General features: G+C 41.6%; 1 protein-coding gene across 1 annotated transcript in view; it reads left to right on the forward strand.

Moving 5' to 3' along the window:
* ST8SIA6 (ST8 alpha-N-acetyl-neuraminide alpha-2,8-sialyltransferase 6) overlaps positions 1-25,072 on the forward strand; it is an 80,122-nt gene that overhangs the window by 48,019 nt on the left and 7,031 nt on the right. The window contains exons 2-6 of the mRNA XM_075827596.1: positions 5,357-5,410; positions 12,232-12,315; positions 20,445-20,531; positions 21,158-21,302; positions 24,826-24,938. Of these exons, the coding sequence (XP_075683711.1) occupies positions 5,357-5,410; positions 12,232-12,315; positions 20,445-20,531; positions 21,158-21,302; positions 24,826-24,938 (483 nt within the window). The remainder of the gene's footprint in view (positions 1-5,356; positions 5,411-12,231; positions 12,316-20,444; positions 20,532-21,157; positions 21,303-24,825; positions 24,939-25,072) is intronic.

The following is a 25,072-nucleotide window of genomic DNA, read 5'->3' on the forward strand; positions in this document are numbered from 1 at the left end:
CACTATCATTAGAGGGTGAACGAGTTACAGGGCTTTTCACATAATAATTATTTATCACCTATCCACAGGCTAGGTGATAAATGTCTGATCGGTGGGGGTCTGACCAATGGGTCTCCAAGAGACCTATGTGAATGGATCTTGGCTATCTCCGACAGCCCCATTGAAAGTGAATTGAGCAAGCGCAGTACCACTTCATTCACATAGGGCACTCTTGGATTCCCATTCCTGGGATCAGTGGGGGTTCTAGTGGTCAGTATCCCATTGATCACACATATGTCATCATACCTGTCGATAGGCGATAAATAATGACTATGAGAAAACCACATCTCTATTGTTCGATTGGAGGCCCTAGATAAGGAAAGATAGTAACACTATACACAAAGATAAGACTTTGTGTGTGCATTTCCCTGACAGACCACATTGTAAAAGACCTTTTACATGGCCAGATATCGGGAAAACGAGCGTTCATGTGATCGCTCGTTCCCGATCATTGCACTGTGTAAACAGGGCAGCGTTCAGCTGATGAACAAGCAAACACTCGTTACTCGGCTCATTGTATCGTTTTTGCTGCAAGAAATATTATCGTTGGCAGCACATCTCTCTGTGTAAACAGGGAGACGTGCTTCCGATATGATAGAAATGTATGAGGACGAGTGATCGTAGTAACGATCGCTTGTCCCCATACTAGCTCCTTGTGAAAGTAGCAAACGAGTGCCGATTAACGAGCTGTCTCGTTGATCGGCGCTCGGTTGCACGGCCCATGTCTGGCCATGTAAGAGGACACTAAGTCATCGAGGTCTGTCGGGTGCCAGAGGTATCCGTCGTGCGACAGATCCGGCCATGCGTCCAGGTTTCCATTTTAAAGGGAAACCAAAACACAGATGCGAGCAGAGCATAAGAGTTGCCTCCACAATGGCATCTTCTAACACTTGAATAAGACCTGGCATGACCATGTAGACTCTAGTAACGGAACTTATTTTCAGTAGGGAGTCATTGAAAATCAGTAGGAGTTATGGAACTATTCGACTTTCAGGTTTTAGAAAAAATCCAGCAAATGATAAAACCTATAAATCTTGAAGACAAGCCCCTTTAATTATCAACTATGAAATTTGACAAGTTTCAATAATCTCGCCCCTTTTTATATCTATCCATTTTTTGTTTGTTTTTAGGTTTTGTAAAAAGCTCTTTGGCTGTTTCTTTTTGTTTTAATTTTCATTATTTTAGAGAATGCATTCAGTACAAGAAATCTCAAGTGTTGTATTCAGATTTGGCAGCTACATGGACACGTCCTCTAATTTGTGCAGTAACACAGTTTATACCTTGTGGGCCATAGTACAATACACTTATAATGTATCATTTGTTTTTAAGCATCAGTGAGTTTATTACCAGACTCCTATCAGCGGTTCCGAGGATTATTTTATTCCCTTTGTGTACTGGCCTTAAATCATAACACCCTGTATGCAAACTGCTTAGGAATTGCAAAACTCCCCGTCTTCATTAGATTGAAACATTTCCACATTTCTCTGTAGATACAGGCGCTCCCATCTTGGCTCTTTTTGTTTTATTGCTCTGGGCTAAATTTTATAATTAGATGTTATCCGGAGGAATTACAGTCACATTCCTATATACTGGCATGAGCTGCACCATGTATTGCTAGATTGTGATCATGATGTGGGTAGGATATTACAAGCCACTAGTAAGATATAGGCCGTATTATGCCTCCGTACAAGCTCCAAGTTGTACTGAGCTGTAATGGGGCACCCGTAGAGTTCTATAGGTCCGTACTGCACCTCCGTAAGGGAAGCCACATCTGCCATGGCATCTGCTGGGTAAATGTAGTACTACATGGCAGCCATTCAAATTAATAGCTGACCATGTAATTCGTGGAAGGGCTGGGTCCACCAGAGTCAAAGCCACTCTGAGGGTATGTTCACACAGCAGCGTCCGTAACGGCTGAAATTACGGTGCTGTTTTCAGGAGAAAACAGCACCGTAATTTCAGCCGTAATGGCATGTTGAGGCGTAATTTCGCTGCGTCCATTACGGACGTAAATGGAGTTGGTTTTCCATAGAGTCAATGGAAAACGGCTCCATTTACGTCTGAAGAAGTGACAGGCACTTCTTTGACGCGGGCGTCTTTTTTACGCCCCGCCTTTTGACAGCGGGGCGTAAAAAAAAAGACCGTCTGCACAGAACATCGTAAGACCCATTCTAATGAATGGACAGATGTTTGCCGACGCTAACGAGACGCATTTTCGGATGTAATTCGGGGCTAAAACGCCCAAATTACGTCCGTAATTAGTCCGTGTGAACATACCCTTAGGGTAACTCCACACGGGACGGAAATGCTGCAGATTTTCAGTCTGGAATGGTGGACGGAAAATGCGCAGCGGAATACAGTAGCAGGCAAGTTGATGAGATTTTAACAGATCTCATTCACGTGCTGCGCAAATTTTCCTGGGCGAAAATTTACCTGCGGTGTGGATTTTTAAATCCGCAGCATGTCAATTCCTGTCGCAGAATGAACACCCATTTGTTGCAATCAATTCCTGGTGTTGCGGATTTTGCTGCAGATTACCTGTAGCCTTACCTTAGATAGCAGTATACTAATGTTACCGATCTTGTGGCTCTCCTGGCCCCTGCCTCTATTTACCAGCCTCCAACAATGACATGCCGTTTCAACACGTGACTGCTGAGGCCAATCACAGGCTGCAACAGTCTCATATGTTGACACATCATCGCTTAAGAGTCCAGCGGGGGACCAGAGAAGAGTCACCACAGGACCGCCAGGTAAAGTGGGGCTAGCTGCAGGCAGACCAACTTTTAAAATGTAACTTTATGGTTGTATGAAGGTAAGAAGGGGATTTGGATAAAGTGTTAGCTACTAAACCATTATAAACCTCCAAGGATATCAAATATTAACCCATTACTATCTGAGACTACTATGGATAATGGATTTCAATATTATCCCCTGAATCACCATAGACAACCAATGATACTAGGTATTACCGCTCAATCACTGCACACCAAAAGGGATATTTGAAAAATACTATTACTTAGGTTCTGTCCACGTCTGCATCATTGGCTTCCATTTCTAACAGTGAAAATACCCCCGGTGCCTGTCGGACCCTATTTACTTACAACAAGGCTTCGACAGGGTGTCAGTCGTTTTGACGAGAAGAATAGCGCAGCATGTAGAGCTATTCCATTACATTTTCCAGATCCATGTGGAGACTCCATCGTAAATGTGAAACATAGCCTAAGCCCTAAACCACCCTGTGTAAAAAAAAAAGTGTGATATTGTAGAACGCTGGCAAAATGAGTATAATCAGAGGTGGGTGGGGGGGGGGGGAAATATTTTTGTCTCTGTCGTGGGCACAAATTTACTTGGAAACCCCCCTTTAAAAATCCTGAGTATGACCCTGCATAAGGAGTCCCACAGGCACAGGGGCGTAACAAGGATTCATGGGGCCCCATAGCAATGACAAGGATGGGCCCCCACCACCTACATGATAATAAATTGTACTGCAGAAATCAGTACAGACATATAGACAGAAAACAGAAGGTCACTTGCACTTAGCATTGGACACAGGTCATATTATAAATTTGTATCGCTCTATCCGGCATTTTCTGGGAAATTTACTGACAATTGGGATATTTTGGTTTTTCCCCTTAGTAAGGGGCATGGTCAGGCCGTATCATATTATGCAGCATATTCATCAGTGATATACAGGTTACAGTAGGATTGACATGTCCTGTATTAACCCATTATGGCTGCAGCCTATTTTAGCCTTCAGGAAGCGGCATTATTATTTTTTTTGTCTTTTTATTACCGTATTCCAAAAGTTGTAACATTTGTACTTTTCCGGCTACGCAGCCGTATGAGGGCTTGTTTTTTGTGGGACGAGTTATATTTTTAATGCTAAAATTTGGGAAAAACATATAACTCATTGGTTAACTTTTGTACATTTTTTGGGGAAGTGAGAAAATTATTATTATTTTTTTGTTTTATTTTTTTCACTCCGTTCATCAGACGGTATGAATAACAGTTTATTCTTTGGGACCTTAAGTTTACGCCGTTGCTAACTATGTACAAGTTTTTTTTTTTATATTTCACTACTTTTGCACAATGAAAGCATTTTTCATTGAAAAAGTCGTTTTTGCATCGCCTAATTCCTAGAGCCAAAACATTTTTATTTTTTAGTCGATGTTTTGTGGGACGGGTTGTATTTTTCAACATTTGGAGTACATATAACTCATTCATTAACTTTTATTATTTTTTTATTGCTTTATCTGATTTAATTATTTTTACATCCTTTTCTAATTGGTATAAATAACATTATAATTTTATTATACGGGCCGTTATAGATGCGGCAATATCAAATATCTGTACATATTATTTTATTCCGTTTTATTAAGTTTGCTTTATAAGTAGATTATCGATGGAAAAAAAATTCTACTTAAAAATTTATATAAGAAAATCTAATTAAAGTTTATTTTTTATAAAGGTTTTTAAAGTCCCACTAGGGGACTTAAAAGTTCGATCCTTGATCGCTACTATAATACACTGCATAATACATAATTCTTCTGTTATAGCCCCCCCCCCCACAATTGACCGTGACATTCAAGGGGTTAAAAGTCCAGGATCGGAGTAATCTCCAATTCCGACAATTACAATGGGATGTTGGTTGGCACATGCTGGTTACATACAGTTTCAGCCTATTGCGACCTGCTGGTTACATTCCGTTACAGTCGGTTGTTGGCTGGCACCTGCTGGTGATGGCGTGGGCACAGTTCTTGTGCCGACACCATCACCATGACGTAATAGTACGGCGGTTCGTGCGAGCGATCCGCTCACCGCAAAGTACTATTATGTCATGGGGCGGGACAGGGATTAAAGGAGTTGTGTAGGACTAGAAAATTGTGTCTGCTTTTCTTCCCCCAAAACAGCACCACCCTTGTCCATGGCCTGTGTACGGTATTGCATATTAGTCGTATGCATTTGAGCGGCATTGTTTGTAGAAAGAAAGACAATTTTTTCGAATACTGGACCTTAAATAGAATAACTCTGTCTATATCAGTGAGGTTACTCAGCTCAGTCATAAACAAGCTGTTTTCGTGTCCAGTAGAGGATTTAATTGCCGTTTAATGTGTGATAAAAGCTTAAAATGTATTGTAAATGAATAACAATGGGAACAATAAAGCAATTTGGGGCATTGATTGGTTCATTCTGTAACAAGCTGCTTTCCTTCTGGTGTTTTACATTGTGTTCTGAATAGTAACAATGTATCGAGTGATGATCACTAACATGCCAAACACATCAATACCTAAATGTGTTCTCCACTTCTTCTCCACAGGCCTGGAAATATCACAACTAGAGTGGCATTGGTCAAGCCTGAAGTGAACCACATGTAAGTCTTCCTCCGAAATGTAGCCTTTTCCATGTATTTAGTGCTTCTATTATGAACTGCTGCTCAGTATTTTTCATACATGCATGTATGGGGGAATATACCGGTCTGCAAACCTTATTTTTTGTTTTTAGATATTAAAGGTGTTGTCTGTTTTTTTTATCACAGGTTGTCCCCCAGTGGTCAGTCGTCACTGGGTCGTCTGTGTAATACATGAACATGTTGGGTCCTAACGAAAGAGACGTTGTTTGTAGCTGCTTCCTATTGATTGACGAAGGTCCCAAACAAAGGACCCCCTATAAAGTATTTGAAAATGGGTATTCTAAACCGGACAACCCCTTTACATTTTGTTTTAAGTTTTTTCCCCAGACTATTAGTAGTACTGACATTGGGTTCTCCTCTTAATAACAGCTGCAATCAGCTAGTCTCTGGGACCGGAGGACCCTTTTATAGAAGTTTTATTACATAGTTACATAGTAACAACTTCTTAGAGGGACAAGTGTCGTTCAGCCACACGAGATCGAGACTGTCTACAACAGACAACCTTTTTAATATAAATTCTTATATTCAACATACAGTCGGATCCTGAAGTATTTGGACAGTGACACAATTTTCATCATTTCGCCTCTGTACACCCCCGCAATGGATCAAATGTGAGTAAAGAGTAGACTTTTAGCTTTAATTCAAAGAATTTAACAAAAATATTGCATTTACCATTTAGGAATTACAGACATTTGTTTCTTAGTCCCTCCATGTTAAAAGGCTCAAAGTAATTGGACAATTGACTGATAGGGTATGTGCACACGATGAGAGGCTTTTACGTCTGAAAAGACAGACTGTTTTCAGGAGAAAACAGCTGCCTCGTTTCAGACATAAAAGCTCCTCCTCGCATTTTGCGAGGCGTCTTTGACGCCCGTAAATCTTGAGCTGCTCTTCATTGACTTCAATGAAGAACGGCTCAAATTACGTAGCAAAGAAGTGCCCAGCTGTCAAACGACGACGCGTAAATGACAGGTCGTCTGCACAGTACGTCGGCAAACCCATTCAAATGAATGGGCAGATGTTTGCCGGCGTATTGTAGCCCTATTTTCAGACATAAAACGAGGCATAATACGCCTCGTTTACGTCTGAAAATAGGTCGTGTGAACCCAGCCATAGGCAGTTTCATGGCGATGTGACCCGTTTCCTCATTATTTAATGACAAATTATGGAGCGAAAAAGTATGGAGTAAATTCCGAACATTAAATTTGCATTTGGTAGCTGTTCATGCGGTCCAAAGTGGTGTCAATGCAAGGGAAGGAGACCATCATTACACTGGAAAAAATGAACAAATCATAGAGATGGCAAAAACTTTAGGAGTGATCAACTGTTTGGTACTTTCTTAAAAAGAATGAATGCATTGGCATGCTCAGCAACACCAAACGGTCTGGCAGACAATTTAAAGGCTCTGTACACCTTTGAAAACGTTTTTTTAAAATAAATAAATAAAATGTCTATCAGTGTGTTTGGTGTAACTTTGTAATTACTTTTTATTAAAAAATAGTTTTACTTTTTGAGATACAGCTGCTTTGTATCCTATATACAGAGCAGCTGCATACAGTGCTGAAACCTGTATCTGTCAGGTCAGCGGTACTGACGGGTTAAGTGACAGAGTGTCCTTTGTGTCTCTGACACGCAGGATGCACCTGTTATCGATCACATCTGAGTTATGAACTTAGATGTGATCGGTAACAGCTTGATCCTGTGTCAGACACGCAGGACCTACTGACACTGAACCCGTCAGTGCCGCTGACCTGACAGATACAGGTTTCAGCACTGTATGCAGCTGCTCTGTATATAGGATACAAAGCAGCTGTATCTCAAAAAGTAAAAATATTTTTTAATAAACAGTAATTAGAAAGTTGCACCAAACACACTGATAGACATTTTTATTTTTTAAAAAAACAAAACGTTTTCAAAGGTGTACGGAGCAAGTTAGAGGTTAATCGCAGACTTACTTCCTTTGAAATAAACCCGTCACAACCAGGGGCGTAACTAGGAAAGACTGGGCCCCATAGCAAACTTTTGACTGGGGGCCCCCACTCCCCTGGGAGTCACACAACCCCCCCCCCTTGTAGATAGTGCCTTTTTTACAACCCCCCTGTAGATAACGCCATACAGCCCCCCTGTAGATAACGCCATACAGCCCCCCCTGTAGATAACGCCATACAGCCCCACTCTGTAGATATCTACAGAGGGGGACTGTATGGCGTTATCTACAGGGGGGACTGTATGGCGTTATCTACAGGGGGGACTGTATGGCGTTATCTACAGGGGGGACTGTATGGCGTTCTCTACAGGGGGGCTGTATGGCGTTATCTACAGGGGGGACTGTGTGGCGTTATCTACACGGGGGACTGTGTGGCGTTATCTACAGGGGGGACTGTGTGGCGTTCTCTACAGAGGGGGCTGTATGGCGCTAACCACAGGATAGGGGATACATGTGCGATCGCTGGCATTGATAGGGAGAACGGGGGACTGAAAGTCCCCTGAAGTTCTCCATGACTAACCTCTGACTTCCGGCGTCTGTGTCGGCAGCTCAATAAAAATGAAAGGAGCGCTGGTCACGCATGCGCACAAGCGCGACCGGCGCTCCATTCATTTCTACGGAACTGCCGGCACAGACCCCGGAAGTCCGAGGTTTGTGATGGAGAACTTCAGGGGACTTTCAGTCCGCCGTTCTCCTTATCGCTGCCAGCGATCACACATGTATCCCCTGTCCTGTGGATATCCTGTAGATAGGGGATACATGTCTTTTGTTTAATTGCAGAGCGGGGAGATACCTCCCTGCTCTGCCTTAGTGTTCAGTGGCGTCCCGCTGTAGCAGCTATAGCGGCTGCTAGCGGAGCCTGCGGCCATGGTGGGGGCCCGTGCCGGCGGGCCCCGTAGCAGCCGCTACTGCTGCTACGGCGGTAGTTACACCACTGGTCACAACTTAGAATCAAGTCAATTAAAACTCAGGAGCAGGTCGGCGTATCATTGTCACAGTCTACAACCAAGAGACGTCTTCATAAATGTGAATCCAGACGATTTATTCAAGATGCAAACCTGAAAACACTCAAGAACAGAAAGGCCAGTTTCGACTTGACTAGAAAACATTTTAAAAAAAGCCACCCAGCTCTGAACGAAATTCTTTGGAAAGATGAAACCAAAATGAACTTGTACCATAATGATGGGAAGAGAACAATATGGAGAAGGAAAGGAAAGGTTTATGATCTGAGGCATGCCTCATCATCTCTCAATCATGGTAGAGGCAGCGTTATGGCATGGGCATGTCTGTTTTCCAATGGAACTGAGTCACTTGTGTTTATTGATGATGTGACTGTGGATAGAAGTAGCTGGATGAATTCTGAAGTGTAAAAAGCGAGACTTTCTGCTGAAAATGCTGCAAAACTCATAGGGCGACACTTCACAGTACAGATGGATATTGACCCCAAAGCAACCCAAGATCTTCTGAAGGCAAAGAATGGAATATTCTTCAATGGCCGAGTCAGTCACCTAACCTCAACCCAATTGAGCTTTTTAGTTACTGAAGACAAAACTAAAGGCAGAAAGAGCCACAATCAAACTGAAGAAACTGAAGGCGGCTGCAGTGAAGCAAAGCATCTCAAGGGACGAAACTCAGTATTTGGTGATGTCCATGGTCTCCAGACTTCAGGCTGCAAAAGTATTAAAAATAATCTTTATATTTATAATTATGTTAGTTTGTCCAATTACGTTTAAACTAGTGGAAATGGAGGGACTATGAAAAAAAAGCGGCAGTAATTCCTAAACGGTTAATGCCATATTTTTGTTAAACCCCTTAAATTAAAGATAAAAGTCTCCACTTAAATCACATAGTCCTTGCTTTGTTTCAAATGCATTGTGGTTGAGTACAGAGGTTAAATGATGAAAATTGTGTGACCGTCCAAATACTTCAGGACCCAACTGTATATAGTGTATATTCTTATGTTTAATATATCTAAAAGTGAACTTGGGAGAAAGAAATGTCCCAGCTCCTTTTTATTCCTTCAGTCACTTTGTATTTGGTTTAGAAGGTACATAAGGAATGTGCTTCCCATTAACAGCTACAATGTAACACATATTTAAATGGGTACCTGCAAATCTTAGTAGGGTGCCACACACTTGTAAAGTTGCTTTATGAGCCTCACAATGGAACGGAAAAGAACAGCTTTTGTTTTACAAGACAACGGTGAGCTCTAGGAATAAAATAAATCGTTAGCACACTCATGGAACACGCATTTTGGTACTTGGTTTGTTAACAGTTTCCATGCCAGTCTTTATGTGTGTTAGACTGCCATAATTGCCCGGCCCATGCCAGGGACCCAACAATTACATGACAAAATATACATGACAAAAAATACATTATGTATTGAGATTATTTTTGGGATTATGACCGGTCATGTAGTGCATGAAATGATCACAAGCATTTAAATAAAGCCAATTTCTGAATCAAAACTAAATAAAAACTAAGAGAGTCATCCGTTTGGGTTGTCTGATTAATATCAGAGTATTTAGTCCTATGATTTAAAGGAAAACTCTAGTCAAAATGGAAAACGGGTTGTATTGGTTTGTATATGTTGTTAAAACTTTGTTTCCTGTACTCACAGTTACAGTATAGTTTCTACATTGTAGCAGTTTGTGACTCTTATCTCCCTCACACATATTAGAAAATGTGTTAGCACTATGTGAATTACCTGGCCCCCGGTACTAGCCATGTGCACAGAGACAATTTACAGCTGAGCTCAGAGTACAAAAGATTGAGAATGGCAGGTGAGAATAATAAGTCTTGTGACCAGAGATTAACAGGTTAAAGGCCACGCCATTGTATGTATACGGCAAGGGTTCAAGCTGGCTGCCCACTTAAGGTGTTATTACACGGCCCGGCCTGGGCCGTGTAAACGAGCGCCGATCAACGAGACAGCTCGTTTATCGGCGCTCGTTTGCTCCTTTCAAAAGAAGCTAGTATGGGGACGAGCGCTCGTTACTCCGATCGCTCGTCCCCATACATTTGTATCACGTTGGCAGCGCGTCTCCCTGTTTACACAGAGAGATGTGCTGCCGACAACGATAATAGTTTCAGTATTTAAAACAATATGATCAGCTGATGAATGAGCTTTTGCGTGTTAATCGGCTGATCGTTGGCCTGTTTACCCAGGGCAATAATCGAGAACGAGTGTTCTGTGAACGCTCGTTTGCCCAATAATTGGCCAGTGTAAAAGGGCCTTTAATGTCTACCTGGGACCCTGGAGAAAAGACAGAAGCATTCTTCTCTGTTCTCAGATACAAAACCTTTATTGGACGCTGTGTATGGAATAGATGCAGCTCCTCCATTGGTCCTGGTGGTCACGTGACTGGTCACTTGATCGCCGGGATTCCAGTAGTAGGAGCCTGCTACTGTGCAGCCCCAGTGACAGTGGAAAAGTATAGTATAAGAAAATGTATTAAAAAAATATAGCTCAATTGTCTTTCTTGACCTTTGAGCAACAGACCAAAAAATAAAATAAAATAAATGAAATAAAATACACACAAAACACACCCAAAAAAAGACCGCCCCACCAATCATTGCAGTAACGCTAGCCCTGATCCAATTACCCTAAAAGAGACATGTAATATATCAAAACTATCTGTATACAATAACCAATACAAATAAAGTCTAACAGTAGGGTAACACTATATAATTACTAGAAGAACTAACTAAAGTGTTAAAAAAGTTATTTTTTTTTTACTTTTCTTTTCATACTATAAGCTTTAAAATTCGAAAAAAAAAAAAAAAATGATGTGTATAAAAAAAATGGTACAAAAATCACGTGCATAGCCTAACAAATAAAAAGTGATAACCGTTGAACTAATACGTTAAAAAAAAAACTCTAAACTGTGTCTTGTCCTGAAGAACCAAATTACCCTGGGCCTGAAGCGGTTAAAAATAATGGATTTATAAATTTCCATTCTTCCATTTAAAAGCTCGATTATCACTGATGTCCTATAGGGGACGCCTCTATGGAAACCTTTAACCCGAACTTAGATGTGATCGATAACAGCTAGATCCTGTGTCAGAGACACGCAGGACCCGCTGTTACCGAGGCCGTTAGTCCCACTGACCTGACGGATTCAGATTTCAGCGCAAGAGGCAGCTTCTATTTATCAAGAATACATAGAAGCTGTATCTCAAAAATTCATTTATTTTTTTGAATAAAAACAAATTACAAAGTTTCACTAAACACTAAAATACACCGTTTTAGTAAAAAAAAAAAAAAAAGTCTTCAAAAGTTTCCATAGCATTTAAATTATATAACTACTATTCTTTAAAGGGGTGATATAATAAATGGCTTTAAGTGAATGGGCTTGAGACTGTCCCTTGATGTCTACGTTTAGGGTAAATGTTACCTTTCAGAATTTATTGTTTCCCTCAGGGAGGTGCTGCCAGTGCTTATATTTTCTCACTCTATTAAAATAATATGCAGTCGGCCGGGCCAAATGTGTGAGCTAAAGGCGTGGTCTGGTTTGGGCAATTACTTGTTAGGGCATTACGAGATAATAGAAGAGGTCCCCAAAAAGCACTATTAGTCACTCTGTCAATGCAAAGAGCAACTCTCCAGGACCTGGCACATCCATTGAAATCGTTGGTTAGTCCATTGATTTTTAATGGGACACAGTGTCATTTTTTTAAACCAAGACAAGGCAGCAAAAGAGCAATTGTTTACTTACAGCTAATAAAGAGTCTTTTGTAACTCGCATGGTCATGAAATATTCATCTTGATTTCTTATTTTTGTTCATGTTGTAGAATTCCTGCACAGAATAATTATACGACCAGTGTTTTCTGTAGAGACATTCCGGATCGCCTCTTGTCGGTGTCCATAAGGAAAAGGTATGTTATAGTGTTTTTGTGCAATGGGAATTTTGGGCCATATGTAACAAAACTCAGAAAAAAAGACAATTTGTTGCCCAAATTAACTAAAATTTTCTACTTTAATTTCCTAAACGAATAAAAGGGCTGGCTTGGCTTCTTTGGGCAACTTGGATACTTTTACATTTATATCAGACCATTGTGTTTTTGCAGAGTCCCTAGGTAGCTGTTCTGGTCCCTGCCCCCCAACACAGAAAAAAATCAGGCCCAGTAAGACTCCGAACACTATGGACTCCATATACCCTGTGACCTTCATTAGTCCACTTGGATAGACACACAGGGTAGAAAATGAACCCCGGGATCTGATTGGTTGCAATGGGCAAGTCTCCATTTTTTCCATGTATTAGTTATCTTACACGAAGCCCATATAATTTCTCACCACTCTGTAGTATTTTCTTTCTTTAGTTTACTTATAATTGAGTTACATGATATCCAGGGCAATGCAATATTGATTCCACAATTAGGGCTCAGCTGTTGGTCACATGTCTGACAGCGGAATAGAGATAAACCGTTGTCTGTTTCCAAAGGCAATCAGTGGTATTCTGAAATGACTGTATATACTGTAAGTGATGCCCAACTAGGGGCCTGGGGGTTGCATTTAGCTCACAGGTTCCTAATATGTGGCCTCAAAAGGAAGGCAAATTTATATGGTACAGTTTCCTTCCCCAATGAAAATAAACAGTTCTCCTGTATACCAAGTGCCCTCACAACCATAAAGAACAGAGGTCAAGGTCCGCATTTGACCCCCACACAATATGTCGAGTTTACTACCACCTATGTATATGAATAGAGAGGAGATTAAAGGGGTTGTCTACTTTTGACAAGCTTTTTTTGTTAGAAGGGTCCCCAGAAAATAGATGATTATTGGGTGTTCTACTGCTGGGACCCCAATTGATTATCTGTGAGAGAACCTGGTAGCAAGTGTTTGATTCCCCTTTAGTCAATGGACTGTCCGTATAATCCATGACTGCACTGGGACAAAAAGTGACTAGTTTCCCTGTAAATAGCCTGGAGGATCGCTGTTTTTAGAAAGTCGTACGTACTCATTAATTATTATGTAATGACGAACAAAACAGATGTGTGACCGGCACAGGAAGAGTCACTGTAATGACTTTATTACATAACCCCTGGAAAAACTGGCCTACCCCTTTACTTCTAGGAACCTTTTACCCGGCCCCATTTCCTCAATAAAAGGTTTAATTGACCCATAGACTTTTTTACATCCCTCGGACCTTTCCTTTTTTCCTGTCATCCTCATACACTTTCTTGGCAGAGTTGTAAAAGCTGAGTGAGAAGATGATTCCTTCCTAGATCTATAAGAAATGTGATTATGTTCTGATTAATGCAAACAGGGTTACTAAAAATGGGAAAGTCTTCGGCATGCTGAGGCGCCATACTGACTGCTGCGAATCGCGTCACCTTATATAAATATAAGGAATCTCGATCCAGCCTTATCGCCTCTTTAGATCCGCAAGGTAATGTTTCCCTTTTAGGGCAGAGTGGCTCATTGCCTTATGTTTTTTTTTTGTTTTTTTTTGCCTTCCTTCAGGTGAATTGAAGAAAACAAAGTTTTAAGATTCACCCCCTACCCCTCATCCGCATCCGCTACCTGTGTCTTTTATCAACCGTACTAACTATGTATCTATAAATGATGCAGACATTTCTAATCAAAGGTTTGTCTGAAATAATATTTTTTCTTCTCCAGAAATAGCGCCACCCCCGTCCATTGACTATTTCTGGTATTGCTGCTCAGATGCTATTCAAGATTTTGGGTATATTCACACAGGTCAAATACGCTGCGAAAAAGTACATGGCATATCCAACCTAGAAATCGGAGGGAATGCCGGACGATATACCACACCAAATTGTGGTGCAGACTTTTGGAAAGAAGAGCAGGAAAAAACACAAAAACAAACTTACCTTCACTGGCGTAGCCGTAGCGATGCATCCCTCTGGTCTCCGTGCAGCCCGGCCTCCTGTGATGACGCTGCAGCCCATGTAAGCGCTACAGCCTGTGATAGTCTGCAGCAGTCACATGAGCTGAAACATCATCCCAAGAGGCCGTGCTGCACGGAGAACATCCGGAGGAACAAGCAGCCATTGCTGTGACAACGCCAGGGGTATAAGTATAGACTTTTTTTATTAATATTTGAACCAAATTTATTTTTTTCAGGTTTACGTTTTTGTGGAGCTTTTCCGCCTCAAAAAATTGCAACATTTGCTATTTATTGCGGCTTTTACCTACCTCGTTGACCTCAATGGGAAAAAAGCAACAATAATGCAGCGTTTCCGCAGCTTAAATTGACATGCTGCGGATTAAAAATGAAAAAAAAATTCACATCGTGTGAATTAAATTTGTTCAAATCGCCTCTACTTTGCTGCTGCTGTAACAAGCTGCACATTTTCTGCAATGAAATTAGTTGTGGAAAATCCACAGCTTATCTGCCCACATACCCTTTTAATGGACAGCCCTGGGCCTAACTATGGCCTCCAGGTTGTCCTGTGAAAATCTCTGTGTTAATACCTGACACATGCCCTGACAGCTGCCATTTTATACGCTATATTTCACGGGTAGCCGCTCCGTTCTGGGCCAACGCTGGATCACATGATCTTGACTCTGACTGTCTGAACCCTACAGTGTCCACTGTAGGGATCGGGAGTCAGTGTCTCAACGCAACCCTATGAGAGCCTAGATGTGAGTCTCATAGACCTGCATTAAGAAACTGACCTACGGCTTCTACAGCAGACGCTGTAGAATTCAGAGAGTCATAGTAAAGATCAAATGGCCCAGAGGCGGCCCAGAAAACAGCGGCTACACGTGAAATACAGCACCCGGTAAGTTAATACATAACACTACATGTCACCACATAAGCCAAAACCAGGAACAGAACCTAAAGAGAAGAAATATATAAAGGAAGGCCATGCAAAATCGGCAGCAAATCTGCACTGTGTGAACAAGGCCTAATGGTGGAGTCAGGTTTTGTTGCAGAAATTTCTTATATTGCTGCAGAAATATCATATATTATACAGAATTAATAACCCATTTATCATGATAGACCTATGAACTAACAGTAAATATGGCCTTGTTGCTCATAGCAACCAATGAGAGGTAATCTTCTGTTTCTTAAACTGCTATGGAAAAATGAAAGCTGAGCTCTGATTGGTTGCTATAGGCAACAAGGCTGGTTTTACTGTTAGACTGTTTTGCTGAATGATACCGGAATAATCTAAGGCCTCATTTACACGAACGTAATATACGCGCGTGCGACGCGCGTGCTTTGCACGCATGTCGTACGCACCTATATTAGTCAATGGGGCAGTTTAGACGATGCGTGAATTGCGCTCAGCGCGTGTGCGCAGAAAAAAACTCACGACATGTTCTATAATCGTGCGTTTTTCGCGCACTCACGCACCCATTGAAGTCAATGGGTGCGTGAAAACCACGCATGCCGCACGGAAGCACTTCCGTGCGAACTGCGTGATTCGCGCAAGAGCTGTCAAACTCCTGAATGTAAACAGAAAAGCACCACGTGCTTTTCTGTTTACAAACATCCAAACGGAGTGTCAAATTCGAGATGAGCACACCGAACTTCACCGGGTTCGGCCAAACTCGTTTTGACCGAAACCGGTAAAAAATGTTCGGGTACGCGATGTCAGGAGACAGTCACTGTCCACGGTGCTGAAAGCGTTAAACTGGTTCAGCACCATGGACAGTGACTTCCGCTCCGAAAATCCATGAACCTGTAAAAAAAAAAAGACGTTCTGACTTACCGATAACTCCGGTCCGACCTCCCGGGATGACAGTAAAGTCCAAGTGACAGCTGCAGCCAATCACAGGCCAAGCACAGGCTGCAGCCAATCACAGGCTGCAGCGGTCTCATGGACTGCGGCGTCATCCTGGGAGGTGGGGCCGGATGACAAGAGAGGGACGCGTCACCAAGGCAACGGCCGGGAGCCCGGACTGGGGGAAGCAGGAAGTTCTTGGTAAGTATGAAAGTCTTTTTTTTATTCACAGGTTGGTGTATATTGTGTTCGGCATTCACTGTCGAGGGTGCTGAAAGAGTTCCTGCCGATCAGTTAGCTCTTTCAGCACCTTGGACAGTGACGGGCGTCGACTAGCCTCATCTCTATGATGGCGGCTGCGCGAAAATCACGCAGCCGCGCATCATACACGGATGACACACGGAGCTGCCAAGTGCCTTTTGCGCGCGCAAAACGCAGCGTTTTTTGCGCGCGCAAAACGCACACGCTCGTGTAAATCAGGCCTAAGTCTGTTGTAGTTGTTTCTATTTTCTTCATATATTATTACAACTCCCACTGTCCCCACACAGACGCACTTCACTGTAAAATACTACATCTCATCATACACTGCAGGTTTTCTTACTAAACCCGGAGTAATTCGAGTATGTAGCAGGCGGTGCGGCAGATAAAGGGTACACTCGCTGGTACCTGGCACTACATATTATTTGCCCACTTTACAGCAAGGCTTAATCCATCAAGTCCGACGTAATAGATGGCAACAGAAGTGCTCTAGTCAGCATTGTTGAAAAGGGCAAAATGGATGAGGTTCTCTTGTACAGTGACCTGACCCGTCTACATACACAATGGGGGAAATATATTAACCTTTCTTTGCCAGCTTTCTGGAGTAGAAAAGTCGCGTAAGTGCCCAAAAGTCGCAATTTGCATTGAAAATGTTGACTTTTGGGCGTGTTATCTCGCTCTCGCCACTATTGTAAAAAAGGGTGGAGCTTCAAAAAGGGGGTGGAGACCGACAAATTTATTATAATTTACACCTGAAAACTGTGGTAAATAATAGCCGAAACTGCGCCAGCTTGACTTTATTTCTCCCCATACCTTGCCCCCTTTCCGATTGGACAAGCCCCCTTCGCCATCGGACAATTTAACAAAATACCGTAGTTTACTTACCTCACTGCTCCTCTTAGCTTCTCCCCTCGGGGTCCCCTCACACTCTCTCAGTATGTTGTGGCTCATACAAGGTCCTGATACCTGGCAGCATCAGGACTTTGAGTTCTGCGTCGCACATAAGGCACATAAGGCCCTAACGCTGCTCGACATCAAGACCTTGTATGAGCCGCAGTATCTTGAGGGGACCCAGAGGCGAAAAGTGATAAAAAAAAAGGGGTACATTTTACGTCTGATGGTGATGGCCGGTGCACGGCCGCAGTCTTTACACCACAATTGTGGCGGATGGCCATCGGGGAGATGCAACAGATTTATTAAGGGGCTTGCGCTTCTTAATAAATCTGTTGCATGTTACTCTAGCAGAGCTGAAAGCTAAGACTGACTCATGAAACACCAGTCTTAGTAAATCCGCACCCATCTTGGTGACATTTTTATTATTTATGTCACCTAGACCTGCCAGAAAAACATCAGTGAGGGTCCAGGAGCTGGAATCCCCCGGTATTGCGGGTAATCCCCATTCAAATGAATGGTACTGAGATGCAATGCCAGACACGGGTCAGGTACAGGAGTGGCGCTGTTTCTGGAAAAAAGTTGTGCATTTTTGCTACTCTCATACAACGTCATTAATATCCTGAGCTAAGGGGGAAAAATGGTCAGACCCATTTGGTTTTTACTCTGAAATTTTCTAGAGCTCAGAATGACCAGCCATAAACTCTAGAGAGACCTTTAGAGGTGCAGGTCATTATTTTATATATCAGATGCCCTGCTTAAACAGAGATATCACGTGTGCTAATTAGGCCCTGTTCTCATCTTGTTTGTAATGTACGTTTAGTGCATACAAGTAAAGCTTCCGATGTACACACTAAACGTTTCCATAGGGCTCCATTAGCCCAATGGAGGCCAAAAGGTTGTCCTTTTGGCCTCCGTCCGGCTGGTATTCGTCAGTATATTGTTTTTTTGGGTATGTAATAGCATAGCAGAATATGCTATTCCATACAACAGGCACCTGCAAAAAAACGTATACCACGGAAAATATTTTTTTAACATGGGAGCCTATGGGTGACCTATGCCACTGTATGTCCCAGGCATCCGTTAATACGTCATGAACTTTTCAAGAACTTTTCATGATGTATAAGATAAACAGATGTCATAATAGTAATTACGCGATGAATGCCGGTTACGGATGCCTAACAGTCATCCGTCACCCATAGACTATTATGGGATCCATTCATCATGAAAGATCAGTGAGGCATCATCCTCTTATAGATGCCCTAAAATGAAGAGCTATCTGGTGACAGACTGTACACTCATAGATTGAAGTTAGGACTGTGTATTATACTGCAGTATTATATTACATCTAATCTTATAATAAACCTTTTACTGGTCCGGTTATGTGAATTATTATTGATCAATGAACTTGCCATATTGATCGCTGAGGTTCATTAGCGACATACTCTAGATGTAGACTTTTACATGTCATTGTATACATTTCCTTAGACCCATGTGAAGTCAATTCTAAATGGATTACATAGATAAGTTGTGTTGGATTTAATTTATGTCTTGTGAAGAAGAGAAATGGAATTCCTTGACGTTCATACACAACCAGCGGTTTCTAGAACGTAGCAGGAGGAATTTTTAAATGCACAGCCTTTAAGGTCGTATCAAAGTCTATGGTGGTCCCTGGGCACAAAAAAAATTTGCGGAGCCCCTTCCCTTTTAATAGGGCCATATATCAGTATTAAACTTATCTTCAGTAGCAGCCACTTTATCCCTCCTTACTTTCCCATTATCTACTAGTTTTGTATCAAAGGGTAAAGCCACGGTGAGCCCCTGAATATTCCGCCACAGAGTGAGAATAGAGGAAATCAGTACCTGCATAACTGTATGCGAGTGAGCTCCCCCTAGTGGTAGCTACAGGTAAACAATTTTATCATGACGTAAGGCAGCAGCAGCAGTTCAGTGTCAGGCTCCCTCTCACCAGGGGGGACATACCATTGGCACAACCTGTGCAGCTGAACAGGGGCCCAGTAAGGAGAAGGGGCCCATTAGCCCTAAAAGAAGCTTTGTACTGTCTATTGGGTTGCATGTAAGGGATTAAGCTAATGACAATGGCTCACAATTATTGGTGGATTGTTAGAGAGACATAAGGGTGGGTGTTCTTTGTTGAGCTATTATAATGGAGAGTGAAGAGGTCCTGTTTTTGCATGGTGGTCTTCTGCTGTCTGTGCCCGCCCCTGCCTCTCATCATGGGCCCAGTGGCAAGTGCGTGGTCTGTCTGTTTGGTAGGTATACCACTTGGCCCCAGAACAGTTTCCCTTTTTGCCCTCCCTATAATTCAGCACTGACAGTTTTGTCTGTCATCATTAAACAGGACTTGATTAGAACGTTGTGAAGAATCTTTTTTCAAGTCTTTTAGTGTTGTTTGTATCTGTTTCTGAATTATCCTGTTGTCCTACAAGGATACCACATGCTGGGTGACAACTATTGATCAGAGCTAGGGGCCCCACCAAGGAAGAGGATGGTTGGGTATATTATACAGTGCATGGGTTTGTGGGAAAGGAGATGCAAAACAGAATATTTTAATAAAACATGTGGATCACATAATTAAAATATGCTAAATCCCCAGCGCCAATTTATGTCTCCTCCAGGAAAAGCTCTTTAAAGTGAATCTCCTTGTTTATGATCATGAACATTTTAGGTCCAAAATTCTGTGCTGATTTATTTCTTAAAATGTCTTTAGAGCAGTTGGAGCTCTGTTTTTCTGACACATAGCTCCACATCCCTTGCACAGACATAAATTTTAAGTATAACATGCTACCTGCAGTCACCTCTAGGGGGAGCTTACTGCATACTGTGTTATTATTGAATTCAATGTGTAAACAGTATGCATTAAACTCCTAAACTCCCCCTAGTGGTGGCTGCAGGCAGGCAGAATGTCATCTTTTAACTCTGTCTATGTAGGAGATTTAGAGCTCTATATCAGTTAAACAAAGCTCCGACCACCATCAAGAAATGTTAAGAAATTACTCAACATCTAATTTTGGATTTATTTATATAAAAGGAAACAAAACTGTGTTCAAGGCTGGACATTCAATTCAAGTTTAGAAAGTGCTGATGCCCCTTTTAAAATCTGAAAAATTGCAGTCTAATCTCCTCTGATTTTACAGGTACTCAGAAGATTGCTACATCCAGGCTGTAAATGAAGTACAGAACTGTACATGGCAAAAGAGACCACAGGAATATAGTAGATTCAGGTACAGTCACAGAATAACCTTCTTCTAATCCTGTTTTTCCCATGATCAAAATGACTTATGATATAGTGTAGGGCCAGTATCCTTGGAAAATTAATTTTCTAAAACAGACAACCTTAAAGATTATGTACACCTTTGAAAGGGATTTAAAAAAAATAAAAATAATAATTTTAATAGGTTTATCAGTGTGTTTAGTGCACCTTTATAATTCGTTTTTATTAAAAATAATTTTTACTTTTTGAGATACAGCTCCTCTGTATCCCATATACAGAGCAGCTGTATCTCATGCTGAATCCAGTACCCGTCAGGTCTGCGGGACTGACGGGTTCAGTGTCTGTGGGTCACGCAGGATCTACCTGTAAAGTATCACATCTAAGTTCATAACTTTGACGTGATCGACACTGACACTGAACCCATCAGTCCCGTAGACCTGACAGAATCAGGTCTTAGCGCACGATACAGCTGCTCTGTATACAGGATACAAAGCAGCTGTATCTCAAAAAGTAAAAATAATAATAAAACACAGTTATTGACCTTTTTATTAAAAAAAAAAATCAATTTCAAAGGTGTACATAGCCTTTAAAGAATTTGCAGCTATGCCTGGATTGATAATCTGATTTCCCTTGCAGATTTTACTTGTCTTCTTGCTGCAATGCAGTTAACAACTTCATAGTATCTCAGAACAATACCTCACTGGGAAGTAATATCACATATGAAGTGGAAAGTAAAAAGAACATTCTAATTGCAGAGGACATTTACAAAATGCTACCGAAGGTAAGAAGCCCAAAACGTCATTAGCTCGTGTGTTGGGAAATTAATTATACATTATCACCAGTCATGTAAATGAAATGTCGACTGCTAAGAAGCTGTTCCAGATTCTAAGAGAAGTCCCAGAACTGGCGTCTATAATTGATAGGTTTTTTTGTTTCTTCTATGTATGTGCATTCCTCCCAACCGTCCCTTGTTTTGCATGATTGTCCCGCAAAGTAGACTTCTAAAGGGCAGTCTTATGCAAATAAGTGGAAGTTTCTGTGGGTCTTGTTGGCATTTCTGGGCGGATCAGAGGTGGGTTTAAAATAGGTATGGTATTAGAAACTATCCTCTAATAACTGTAGCTTTTATTAAGGAGAATCTATTAGTGGGTGCTATTTATCATGTATATGTGGGAACGCAAACCGTGTGATCCCTCTCAGCCAATCAGCAAAGAGGCACACGCTCATTGACATACAACATGTGCCTTTGAAACCAAACTCAAACGGGGGTAAGTTCTGCGAGTGCAGTAGCAACCACAGACACAACCACTTCCGGCAAAATCACTTACATGTACAGTATGTTGCGACACACACCTACTTGCTAACAGTTCCAAATTCGGCAGAGTAATCCTGTGAACCAGGCCACAAAAGAGTCGGAGTTTGTGAAATTTTTTATGGGTGGTCCCAGGCAGAACAGAGCTTTAAAGGGTAACAAAAGTTTTAAAACACATTTGACATTTGACATGTCATAGTGAAATGTCAGAAGTTTTGATCAGTGGGAGTCCAAGCACTGAGACCCCACACTGATCGCTAAAATGAAGCTGCAGAAGCGCTCGGGTGAGCGCTGTACTGCTTAGTTTCTGATCCGCTTTACTTGGAAAGCTGAGTGAGCGGTGTATGAACTCATAGACTTTCTATCGAACCCGTACACCGCTCCAAGGAGCAGATCAGAAACAAAGCTGCACGTCACTTATCCGAGCGCTTCTGCCGCTTCATTTTAGCAATTGGTGGCAGTCTCAGTGGCCGGACCCCCAGTGATCAAAACTTCTGACATGTTACTATCACATGGCAAAAGTTTTTAAAAAGTTTAGTTACACTCTAAATGTCCCAATTTTGGGGGATTAAATTTTGGTAAGTAAGCATACATGGTCATGATGGTGATCGCATGGGGAATAGGAGCTGTGCTGGTGGGCAACTGCCCTTCTGCACTAACGGGGGGAGCAGAAAAACTCAGATCCATCCATTTAACACTTTCTGCACCGTGATCAATGCTGATCGCAGTGCTGACAGAGAGGGGCTGATGGTTTTATAATGGCAGCCTGGGGCTTAACAAAGGTCTCCAGGGCTGTCCAGGATTAATGCCAATACCTTAGGTTTGCCTTAGCAGATGTACGGGCAATAATATAATGTAAAATATAATGTAAAAGTCTCCTAATGGGACTACAATAAAATTTAAAAAATTTTGATTATAAAATAAATACAATAAACTAATTTTAATGTATTAAAAAAATTGAATAGTAAAAAATATATACATATTTGGTTCCCCAAACTCATAAAAACTGGCCATATAAAGGTTTTGTTTTTTTCATTTAGGAGAATGGTATACAGTGTAAAAAATGTTTTTAAAGAAACAGTGGTGAAATTGCTTTGCTGATGCATTCCACAATTATAAAAAAATGTATATAAATTATACGTCAACTTATATGTGCCCCAAATTTATGTCTAAAAAGTCTACAACCCAGCCCACAAAAAAACATGGCCTCATACAGCATATAGTGGTGAAAAAGGTTGGTTACTATATTGTGACAAAGTCTGGAGGTTCAGGTCTCCATATCCTGGCCGAGCTCTCAAGTCATAGTGAAGTGTTTCTCCAGTTTTCCTCTTTAACTAATTTTGGGCGCTGTCCTGCTTACTTGTCAAACCATAAGCTAATACGCTTTGCACATCAAGTAGAGTGGGACATATGGGGCAGGAGAATTTCCTGGTCGCCCACTACCCCTATAGAACAAGTTACATCCGCAATTAGGGTTGGACATAGAGAGAAGTGGGCCCCTGTACAAGAGCAGTAAATGAGCCATTTGCTATAAAATAGCTAATTTATCCAAAACAAAGTTATAGTCCTAAACCCACCAGTAATTGTGAGATGAGGTCATCTACTAGGCTGTGGTGCAGAAAGTGCCGATGCCAGTATCACGCAAACTTTGGCAGTTGCCAGGGCCAACTGGGCTTTCGGGGGGCATTGCATTCTGGATGAACCTACTCTGTACTTGTCAAACCAAGGTTAGGATAGACAGGGGCCCAATGTAACTTCGCTGCCAAATGGCCCACATACACCTGGGCGGAGAGCCGCAATGCGCTGCACAGGCTGCAAATATTATAGCATGCCCCTGTCCATAATTGTTTTTCGGTCCTGTATGTTTATTTCATAATGTAAAAAGGTTTTGGTAGGTACGCATTAAAGTTAAAAGACATGGAATTAGTGTGTTATGGTTGTTAACTAGTGGGCACCCTTGACCATATTGCTGATAATTATACTAATTGTGTGGAACTGATGATGTTGGCACAGTGCCACGAATCACTATCTCTGTAGAACAGCACTAAATCTGGCATACCGTGTTAGCTGTAATCCAGTATAGTATCTAATTCCTGACATACAGAGGTTGCCAGCATTCACAAGCAAAAAATAAGGTAAAAATGTACCAACCTCCGAGTCATAACTCCAGTTAAAAAGGTAAGTTAAGCATTCCAGCCGTATCGGGGTGGTGCTCGAAGGAAGGATATTGCAATCCATGTAAACCGCAGACATTTCCCAGAGCCCTCACCCTTCCTATGTCGTATTTATTAGAACCATTAGTGATATGGGTGGGGGGGAGTGACAGGGCATTTAAAGGGTAACTAAACTTTTATAAAACATTTGATATGTCATAGTGAAATGTCAGGAGTTTTGATCGGTGGGGGCCTGAGCACTGGGCCCCCCATCGATCGCTAAAACGAAGTGGCAGAAGCGAGTGGTGTACGGGGTCAATAGAAAGTCAATATAATGCTCAGAGGAAAATAGTTTATAAACACTGCGCTCACACAGGTGCTTCCCCCTAGTTTTAACAACCATGGGGTCTCACTGCTCAGACACCCATGGATCAAAACTTCTGACATGTCACTATAAGTATCACTGTAAGACCTGACTACACAGGATTTGTTTGTGGTCTGTAACCATGGAAACACATAGGTCTGCATAGGAGCTGTAGGCATAAAACTATTGAATATTTGTTATCAAGACTATTTGCAGAGTTGTTTCACTTTTTTTTTTTTATCTTAGATGCATTGCAGCAATAATAAAAAGTTGCAAAGTTGAATGTTAAATATTCTTTACACATAGAAAAGTTACAATTTACTGTCCAATGTATCGCATTGCCTTATATATTGTTCCATAGTGTATAAAAGCATTCCTTAGTCTTCGCTGGTACCACTAACCGCTTGATTTACAGGGCTGTAGATGTAGGTATCAGAGAAGACATGTTAATGATATGCTCTGCTTTGTATTTTAGTCTCAACCCTTTGAAGGAATTCCCTTCAAGCAATGTGCTGTAGTTGGAAATGGTGGAATATTAACAAATAGCAGCTGCGGTGCTGAAATCGACCAGTCAGATTTTGTCTTTAGGTAAGGTGACATTATACATTTTTATTTTATTTCAATTAAAACTAAAATGAATGCATAGAACCTGCTGCTTTTAAGATGAAATATTGACAGTATTTCTTTAAGACATATTGTGGCAGATTTACTAATACTATCTA

The sequence above is a fragment of the Rhinoderma darwinii genome, chromosome 5, assembly GCF_050947455.1.
Source record: "Rhinoderma darwinii isolate aRhiDar2 chromosome 5, aRhiDar2.hap1, whole genome shotgun sequence".
Taxonomy (NCBI): Eukaryota; Metazoa; Chordata; class Amphibia; order Anura; family Rhinodermatidae; genus Rhinoderma; species Rhinoderma darwinii.